The following is a 10,153-nucleotide window of genomic DNA, read 5'->3' on the forward strand; positions in this document are numbered from 1 at the left end:
TTTTTATCGGATTCCATTGTATACCGTGCTATTTAAGGTAAGTTGCTTGGGTCTGTGAGGCAGACAAGATGCCCGCCAGATGTTGGAAGACAGCATCAGCATTCAGTGTGTGCACCTCTCCTGCCTGGTGCACAGAGCTGTGGGCAGCCAGCTCTGAGGCTGTCCTCACAGAAGGGCCCTGTGTCCACAAACCAACTGGAAGCCTCCTGCCCATGGAGCCCACCCATACCAGAGCCTCACAGAGCTCCCTCACTCACCTGCGGCCCTCAGGGCTGCCTCTTCTGATCCCTCTTTCCCATGAAACACACACAAACATATAGCAGAAGTGACTGAGTGGCTATGAAGAATTTATCAAATTATTGAAAATGCTGACATTTAAACTATTCATGTGTATACATAGAAGTTACATGGAACCTTCAGGTTACTGGAGCACAAACATGGCTCACACAATGAGCCCAACAGAAGCAAATGAAACCAGACTTGGAAAAAAAAAAAACAACTGGTTGTCCTGGCTACGCAAGACAGGCCTACAATTCCTACAACCTCCTGGAGGTTGAGGCAAGAGGATCAGGAGTTCAAGGCCAGTTTCAGCTACTTAGCAAGCCCAAGGCCAGCCTGATCTTCCTGAAATATTGTCATACACATTTTTTTTTTTTGGGTGGCTGTTCTTTTTGTTTGTTTAGAGAGAGACAGGGCTTCCCTGTGTAACAACAGTCCTGGCTGTCCTGGAACTCGCTCTGTAGACCACACTGGGCTTGAACTCACAGGCCTGCCTGCCTCTGCCTCCCAAGTGCTGGGATGAAAGTCGTGCACCAGCAGTGCACGGCTTGTGGATGCCCTTTCACCACTGTGACGGTGGCTTTATTCCACCTCTCAGATCCCCTTCCCCAGCTTTAGGGGAAAGGGGTCTATGTTCAGACAGATCCCCACTATATATTAGCTCACAAAATCTTGATGTGGGAAACACACCCAAGAACCTATTGGAGTATGTCCTTATAAATATATTTATATCAGAGAAAACAAGGCACTTTGGGAGCATGACAGCTTTCTCTCCTATGTGTACATTGTTCTAGGCAGAAAGTAAAATTGGTTAGCTTCTCAAGTGAATTAACTGAGCAAAGTTCAGTAACAAAACCGTTTCCGACCTTCGCTGAGGCCCTATTCAAGTGGACGTGGCGGGAAGCACAGAAGGCACTTCCTGAGCGACACCTGGTCCCAGGTCGGATGGGCACTGGCCAAGCTCGAAGCTTGCTGCCCCAAGAGGGCTGACATGTCTTCTGAATTGGAGCGCCTGGCCCTGGCACACTGCCTCCCTCCCCAGGCCCTGGGGTCAAGTAAGGGGCTGCAGCAGGAGGTAGTCGTAGCGCGGAGCAGGGACACGGTGGGAATGCTTAAGCAGGGTCACCAAAGCCACAGAGACCTCAATCTGTCCAAGCTGGCGCTGCACAGTCGGAGCATCGGCGCCACGGGAAGAGATTTCACATTAGCCCTGACAGCACTGCCCCAGCTCTGCGGTGACATTGGCCAGGGTCGTTTCTGAGGGCGCTCGAGCTTCCACTGGAGGCGAGCCGGAGCTTGGGCCAGCTGCTCTGAGCCTCCAAGGGACCCCCTCCCCGCCGGAATGAAATCATCTCAGGACCAAGGCAAAGCCACAAGTCACTTCTGACACTGCCGATTGCAAGCTGGGCCCCTGGGCCCCAGGAATGGGGGCAGGCCCCCTGGGCCAGGCAGACCAGGAAGGGAGGTGGCTCCCTGGCTTCAGCACTGACAGTCCTTATGGGACACTGCTTTACATGCTTACCAGCCGCAGCCCAACTTAAATAATCAGCAAATTGTATTCCACAATTGCAGGATTGCATGAACACACCTATCTGCACTGGGTCCTTTCTTATTTGAAAGGGCTCTGGGTTTAAAGAAGCATGTTTTAATTTTTCTGTAGACATTCGCCTAAGTAGAGCCTAGAGGACTTCTCAGCTGACTGGGTCCCCAGCCCCCAAGCCGAGGAGGCTCCGCAAGGCCGGCTGCTACAAAGCGCAGAGCTTGGCTGCATGGATTTTAATGAGAGCGTCAGGCAGAGCTGTGCTGTTGCTCTCCGGGACTTGCAGATCATTACCAAACCAGCTGTAGGATGAGAACACAGCACATCGAAACCCTAGGAGGTCACTGAGCTAATGATCTAATCCTACCTTCCGCAGACAGGGCCCCTCCCCATCTCCTCCCGCCCCCAGTCTTTCCTGGTGGACTCTGTCCATTCCAGAAGCCAGGCCAATACCGCCCCTTCAAGGTCGGAACAGAACCATACTGAGTGGCTCTGGCTCCCCTTTCCCGGAGAGCAGGAGGAGGGAGTAATTTAGTCAAAACCATTAGGCACAAGCCCTGCTCTGGCCGGGCCCAGGACTTCTCTCTGGAAGGACCACTGCCCTCCCCTGCCTCTCGGGCCCCTGCTGGGCTGCAGCGGGGTCAACAGCCATTTTAAGGTTCTGATGAAAGACACAGGGTGGGGAACATGCGCAGCATGGAGTGCCAAGCCCTGTGCCAGACACTGGCTCGGGGAGGGGACAGGGAGAGACAGGGCACCCTGGAGTAGCCACAGCAGGGGGGCCTGCTGGCACCTGCACGCTCACCACCTCAGAGTTCAAGAAAGGAGGCAGAGGGGAGGTCCTCAGCAAGTGCAGCCAGCAATGCCCGTGATTGCACTCTCCTCAAGCCAGAGGGGTTTATGAGGGCTTTGGCAATTACTACAACCATTTGCTGTGCTGGGTAGGGACAGATCCTGTTTCTCTTTGTTTCAGGTTCTGAAGGCAGAGAAAGCGATTTCAGCACAAGAGCCACACAATAGTTGGGGCAGAGAGAAGAAAGCTTGCTGTTGGCCAGAGCTGTCCAGTGTTTTCCTGAATAATAGCACCTGCGTATTAGTTCTGGGAAGGGGGTATACGGGGCGTCAACATCACCATGTGAGGCAGGAGGCAGGAAGAAGACCCCTGTTCTCCTGCCTTTCAGCCTTCATGGCTGCCAGCTCCCCCCCCTCCCCCCCCCCCGCAGGTACCTGCTGCGGCTGCCAGCCTGAGGGACTGAAGTTTCTACAGCTGGCAGAACCTATGCTTAAACTGGGAAAACAAAAGGGGAAGGGAGCGGCAGCACCTGCTAAGGCTGGCCGCCCCACTCCTCTCTACTCTGGTTCCCCAGCACAGCTCCTATGCCACACAACTGGCTGGAGATAGAAGGGGGAAATAAACGGTTACAAGAGAGGCTGTGAGTGTCAAAGTTGTACTAGTGGGGCTGGCACAGACTGTGAGCCCTGATTCGGGAGGTCTGGAGTAGAATGGAGCCAGGGCGGCTTTGCCCACACTCCAGCAGGTGCTCATTATTTGGTCCCAGAAAACACAGGCGACTTGGAAACAGGAAGCCTGGGCTCTGCTCTATCACTATCTGTGTGACCTTGAGAGGGTAGGAGCCAAGGTATTCCATTCTCTTCCAGTCCTGCGGTGCTCCTGACAGTCAGCAGAGGCCCAGGTCCCTGTGTGTCAGGGCTAGTTTGGTCATGAATATCAGAGGTTAAAACTGGGCTGTGCAGTCTAAAGGCACATGGGGTGAGGAAGGGGCATGCAAAGGACACCTGAACACCACGCTCACTAAGGAGCATGGGAGGAAGGCAGCAGCCCAGCCTCCAGGAAGGCATCACTTCTGGGCAAAGGAGCGAGACATTCTTTAGGGGCCTGATGCCTTCTGGAACAAAGGCATCCAGACAAGGCTGAACAGAAGCAGCCCCACCTGCTGCAGAGGGCTGAGTGTGGGGTGGGGGAGGGGTGACAGTCTAGTTGCCAGGGCACATGGCCTGCCCTATACTCTCAGGTATAGAAAAGGGACCAGGTGTGTCCACACAGGCCGTACCTATCGCTTTAAGACCAGGAGGCAACATTATCTCAAGTAGCCAAATGGAAGGGTTCTGAGGAAGGCCATGGGTTAAAAGGGTTCTTAGGAGAAGGCACTATCTCCAGTTGAAACCCAACCAAAGGGATCTGTTGTAGGGCTTTCCTTCCTTTCAATAGTTAACAGTCACTTGAGAAGAGGGGTCAGCTCAGCTATGGACCCTTAGGAGTCCACGGCCAAGCAAGAGGGGCAGGCGTACACAGAGAAAGCACTTGGCTACATCTTTGGTTGCTCCAGGGAAGGCTTTGGCCCTTGCAATTCTCTGTCCTCCTCTGCTCCCCCATGAGACTGTTATGACATCAAGAAGGCAGGTAGGAAGGACAGAAAAAGGAATGTGGGCAGCAGGCAGAAAGCTAATCCGACCAGTCGTCTTCATCAAATTCAGAGGAATCGTCTTCTGAGTCGCTGTACTCAACAGCAATCCGACGTGACAGGATGGTGGCCACATCATTGCCCACCACATCACGCTTCTCTTGTTCCCGTTGCTCTTCAACCTTTCGAAGCTGAAAGCCTGGTGGGAGAGGGAGCAGAGTTAAAAATCACAGCCCTAGCCTAGAAATCCTCATGAATGAGTCTGAGTAAGGCCCAATGATCAGGACAGGACTGTAAAGAACAGAAGGAAGGAAAGACAGGGTTCAGGAAATCCACACCCTGGCTGCGGACATGTTCCTTTTCTCATCAGGCTTCTGAAGGTGGACGACCACCCTACCCCGTCAGGCAAATGCTCTGACTGCTCAAAGTCCGTAGCTACAGCAGGGCTCGGAGGGCCACCAACAGGACAAACCAGACCAAACCCTTGGGACCAACTCCGGCCTCAAAGAGAAGGAGAAAGAGGGAAGAAGGACACAGACAGTGGGGCAGAGAAGACAGCTGCAGCTGAGTGGCTGAAAAGTTGCTCACAGGGACAGTGATTCATTTTCTTCTGGGGATCTTCCCCCAAGAAAAAGCATGTACATAAACACACTCAACATGCTCATTTCAAGGAATTCCAGGGTCCCAGCTTAAAAATAATTCAAGTTCAACAAATGTAGAAAGAACTCTCAATCTCACTATCTTAGGGAAGCCCCACCCTCACCTCCAAGGTCCCAATTGCTCAGCTGTTCAGGAAAGATCCTGTACCCCATCCAGCTTCAGAAAGGGTGCGCATCCTCAGACCCACCACCGGGATTTACCTTGGCGGATGGCGGAAAGCAGGTCACTACGTGCGTCACTCACAGCAGGCAAAGAGGACTTGGGCTTGGTGGCATCGGAAAGAGGTGGTGGTGGTGCAGCAGGCTGAGCATCAGCACCACTAAAGGGCAGAGGGGGGGGCCCTGGAGGGGGAGGAGGAGGGGGAGGGGGAGGAGCACCTCCAGCTGGTTGGGACAAGGGAGGTGGTGGCATTGGGTAGTCAGTTGCTGGTGGCGGGGGAGGTGGCGGAGGGGCAGCGAAATCAGGGTGAGGTGGAAAAGATGGAGGTGATGGTGGCGGAGGGGTCCCAGGAGACCCAAATCCTATAGGTGGTAGTGGAGGCGGCACACCCATTGGAGGTGGAGGTGGAGGAGCAGGTGGTGGAGAAAAGCCAGGTTTAGGGCCTGGTGGAGAGCTCAGAGGAGGAGCTGGGGGTGGATGGCTTGGGCTGACCACGCTGGTTCTTTTGGGTCCAGCCAAGACAGATCCTCTTTGGTTGTCTGCAGGGTAGCTAAAAGGCCAAGGAGACAAGACTCACCATCACTCTCACGACACCAACCTGCCCAGAGGCAGGCCTATCTATAAGCTCAGGCCCTCCTTAGCTGACTCTCTCATTTTACTGTGGCTCAAACAGAGGGAAAGGAACAGCACTGTGGGGAAAGAACTTTCTAGAAACTGAAGCAGATTATCAGAGGGCTGCCCTGGCAGGTAGGGCCAACGGACATCTCTTAGGTCCCTTTAGCCCTAGCCTTCCAGGAGATGGCTCCATTCTGAACCCTCTTAGAGAGAGGGGCCCATGGGTGGTTGCCAGTTTACGCCTAGAGCTAGACCTAAATACATACAGGAAAGAGCTAGAACAAAAATTCAAAGCTGGGCGGTGGGAGTGCACATCTTTAATCCACGCACTTGGGGGACAGAGAATCTGAACTCAAGGCCAGCCTGGACTGCAGAATGAATTCCAGGACAGCCAGGACTACACAGCGAAACCTTGTCTAGAAAAACAAAAACAAACAAAAAACAAACAAACAAAAAAATTCAAGCCCTATCCATCTACTGGGTTCTGTTTCTTAGGCTCTGAATACTCATTGGATTTGGTGGGTGCAAAAATCTATTTGAAGCTGGCCAAATGGAGGTAGGATATTATGTAGTCCAGGCCGGCCTAGAACACACGACAATCTTCTGTCTTGGCCTTCCATGTGCTACAATTATGGGTTTTGTTTATTTAGAACAGCGTCTCACTATGTATGTTCTCTCTGGCTGGCCTAAAATTTGCTATGTAGACCAGGTTGGCCTCAAATTGAAAGAGATCTCTGCCTCCTGAATGCTGGGATTAAAGTACATACCACCACACTACCAGGAATGCTGACTCAAGCCCTTAATCCCAGAGGCAGGTGAATCTCTGTCCTTTGAGTTTGAGGCCAGACAGGTCTACAGAGCAGGTTCCAGGACAGCAAGAGCTGTTACCCAGAGAGCCCCTGTCTCAGGGAAAAAAAAAAAAAAAACAACCCCAAAAACCCAGAAAGAAAATTATGCCTTTGGAGGGAGAAGACTTGGGTTTTAGCAATGTGAGGGCCCAGAACGGGGAAAGAGGAAGAGGCCAGCACTGTTTGAGGTCTCCATCTGATCCTTTACATATCCAGCCACAAATTATGCAGAATCCAGGGAAAAAATAGCACCTGTGCAGACCTAGTTCTCAGGCATAGGGAAGAAAAAGAATTAAGAGAACAGAGGAGCCTAAAGGACCCTCAGACCCGTCTAGCCACATGGGCAATCCTTTGTAAGACACCAGCAAACAAACAAACGAAGGGACAGGCTGCAAGTCGCTTAGTCGTGTCTCCTTTCTCCTGCGATATGTAGTCCAGGCTAGCCTTGAATTCTGCTGGGCTGACAGAAGTGAGATAAAGGTCTACTAGGTCCCCCATCCTGCTATTTCATCAAAGTTGATGTGTGGGGGCAGTGGCACGCCTTTACTTCTAGCACTTGGGAGGCAGAAGCAGGAAGAGCTCTGCGACTTTGAGGTCAGCCTGGTCTATAAAATGAGTTCCAGAACAACAGGGTTACACAGAGAAACCTTGTCTTGAAATAATAAAGAAAAAAAAAAAAAGAAAAAGAAAAAAGTCATCATTCCTGTCCGTGAGGTAACAACACTGCTAACAGTTGACAAATAATATTCCTATTATCTTACACATGCTTGCCTCAAGTCACCCTAATGGTCCTGGCCTAGACTCTGAACTCTTCACTTTGTTCTTGAGTGTTCTACTATCCAGGATGGATGCAGAGGTTCTGCCATTTACCTGAATTCTGCTGGTGGGGGAGGCAAGTTGTCTTCAGAGAAGGAAGGAGAAGGTGAGGAGGTGGAGTCTGATTGTGGTGGTGGTGGGTAGCTCCCTGTATCCACATTTTCAACAGAGCCAATGCTGCCATTCTGGTAGACCAAGGTGGATGAGTATCTGATAATATAACCAATGTCAGAGTGGTCGTTTAGAGTCTATTTCCATCCAAAGCATAAAACACAGAGCCTAAGTAACCCTCTTATTTTTTTTTAGATTTATTATGTATACAGTTTTTTTTTTTGTTTTGTTTTGCCTGCACACCAGAAGAGGGCACCAGATTTCATTATAGATGGTTGTGAGCTACCATGTGGTTGCTGGAAATTGAACTCAGGAGCCGGGCGGTGGTGGCGCACGCCTTTAATCCCAGCACTTGGGAGGCAGAGGCAGGCAGATCTCTGTGAGTTCGAGACCAGCCTGGTCTACAGAGCTAGTTCCAGGATAGGCTCCAAAGCCACAGAGAAACCCTGTCTCGAAAAACCAAAAAAAAAAAAATTGAACTCAGGATTTCTGGAAGAGCAGTCAGTCAGTGCTCTTAACCACTGAGCCATCTCTCCAGTCCTCTCTTTTCTTACTAAAAGATACCACATAAATACATTTAACACAAAAGTTATTAAGGGAGGAGCCAGGCAGTGGTGGCGCATGCACATGCCTTTAATCGCCTGGTCTACAGAGAGAGTTCCAGGACAGAGGAACCCTGTCTCAAACAAATAAAAAACCCCAATAACACAACAACAACAAAAAGTTATTAGGGAGATTCTCCATGTATTTCCTGTTACACCAAAATTATACTTTAGGCTAGGTGTGGCAGCCTTTAGGTCCAGCACTGGGGAGGCAAAGACAGGTGATCTCTGTGATTATGAGGCCAGCGCGGTAGACACACCAAGTTCTACGCCAGCCAGGGTCACAAATGAGACTTTGTCTCTCTATTTCGCTATCTCTCTATGTGTACATACATGTACATGCATACATACATACATATATATGTGTGTATATGTATATAAATATATAATATATACATAAAGATAGATAGATCAAACCCAGCAGTTCTTTTAAATGCTCTCCCAAATATTAGATACAGCTAAACCTGAATCCCAAAACCTTAAGGCAAAGAATGAAGCCAAGTTCTAGAGGTTAGCTGCAAACACGTGACTGGCATGCGGCCTGATTTTGAAGTAGGCAAGTCCATGGAGTGTTCAAAGGCTAAGGACGCATTTGATTGCAAAATCAAATCAAAGATGAATGCAGGTTGCCATGTGGTAGCACATGACGAGTGGCTGCTTACGCAGGGTGCTAGAGCTAGCTGCATGAAAATCCATTTCTCTGAGTGCTGGGCCCTGGATGAGTTGGCTCTGGACAAACATCAAAACTTCATACAAGCATGGACACACCAAGCAAGAAGCCTGCGTATTAGCATAAGTACACTGGGCACCAGCTAGCAAAGCTGGCCGCTCTGCCTTCTCTTCCTCTCCTTTCCAGCACTGCTGAGCTCTACAGAGCTTATCAACAGGTCCCAGGAAGAGTTGTAGGGCTGTAATTAAGGTGGACGATGCTCTACTGTGAAAACCCCCAAACCTGGGCACATTTCTTTGACAACTTCACCCACAAGCATGTTCTTACAGAGCGGCCAAACAGCCAATTCTAAACCTCTTGGATGATAGGAAAATGGGGGCGGGGAGAGCACTCCCAGTCCTTACTACCTAAGTCTCAAAAGGAAACATTGTTTTTGTTTTGTTCTTTGAGACAGTTTGTCACAGCCCTGGCTGTCCTGGAACTAGCTCTGTACACCAGATTGGGAGACACACAGTTTTGACAGTTGGCATTATGGCCTCAGAGTCAGTAATCCTACGCTGTGTGACTGTCAGAATGGGGTGGGACTGGGGAATAAAACGGCCTCTTACTGAGTGGTGAGATCAGTGAAGGCACCCTCAGTACTGGTTTCTCTGCAGAAAGGTCATTTTTCCTCTCACTGTCTTCATCATGCTTATAAAACAAATCTCTGTTTCCAGGAAGAATAAGTGTCACAAGTGTCAAGATTTTTAAAAGTCAAGATTTTCATGGTAGAGTTATTCCTAAAAGCAAGAACAACTCAACTCTTTCTTTTTATCACTCCTCAACACCCAGTATGGGTTGGCATGGTTCTTTGACAGTCAGAATGCAATGACTTTAGAGGAAAAGCCAGGGTGACACTCATGCCAAGCAGTCATGGTGACTTGGCTTTGAATGTCACAGGGGTCAGACATCAGGATAAGCATCAAACCAAGCTTTAAATCCATTCTCCCCTTTAAACCTCCAGTGTGATTTGGTATTGGGAAATAGGTCAGGACGACATCCCCCACTTCCCACAGACATACATAGCTTCCACAGTAACCCAGCAACCTTTCCCGCACTGACTCTGAGGTCTGTGTTCAGTCCCTTTGGCTAGCCTCTCTCCCAAGACTGACAAAAACCGGCTGAAAATCTGTTTTGGTATCGAGCACAGCTTACCTACTGCCGCCCCTCCCGTACTCAACTCTTCAGCACAACCTTCTTGTGTGCTCTGGAAGCAAAGGACTCCCAAGACCATTTTTCCTGCTCTTTCAATCTTCCCTCTGAGGCCTTAGGTATACTGGTTTCCAGCAGAATAACAGCACTAAAGCATGGGCCTTCCCTTTCAGCCCACGTTAGTCACCTCATCTGAATCACTGAGTCTCTTGCCTTACTTAGAAATTTCATCAAGCGGC

At 50.2% G+C, this 10,153-nt stretch overlaps 1 protein-coding gene across 3 annotated transcripts in view; it reads right to left on the reverse strand.

Moving 5' to 3' along the window:
- Positions 1-334: 334 nt before the first annotated feature.
- The window catches only part of Wasf2 (WAS protein family member 2), an 87,081-nt gene continuing 77,262 nt past the window's right edge, over positions 335-10,153 (reverse strand). For all 3 annotated transcript variants that reach the window (XM_026782104.1, XM_005353109.2, XM_026782103.1), the window contains exons 7-9: positions 7,395-7,550; positions 5,103-5,611; positions 335-4,441 (exon numbers count right to left, since the gene is read on the reverse strand). In XM_026782104.1, coding sequence (XP_026637905.1) covers positions 4,284-4,441; positions 5,103-5,611; positions 7,395-7,550 — 823 coding nt within the window. In that variant the 3' untranslated portion in view covers positions 335-4,283. The remainder of the gene's footprint in view (positions 4,442-5,102; positions 5,612-7,394; positions 7,551-10,153) is intronic.

The sequence above is a fragment of the Microtus ochrogaster genome, chromosome 10 (assembly GCF_000317375.1).
Source record: "Microtus ochrogaster isolate Prairie Vole_2 chromosome 10, MicOch1.0, whole genome shotgun sequence".
Taxonomy (NCBI): domain Eukaryota; kingdom Metazoa; phylum Chordata; class Mammalia; order Rodentia; family Cricetidae; genus Microtus; species Microtus ochrogaster.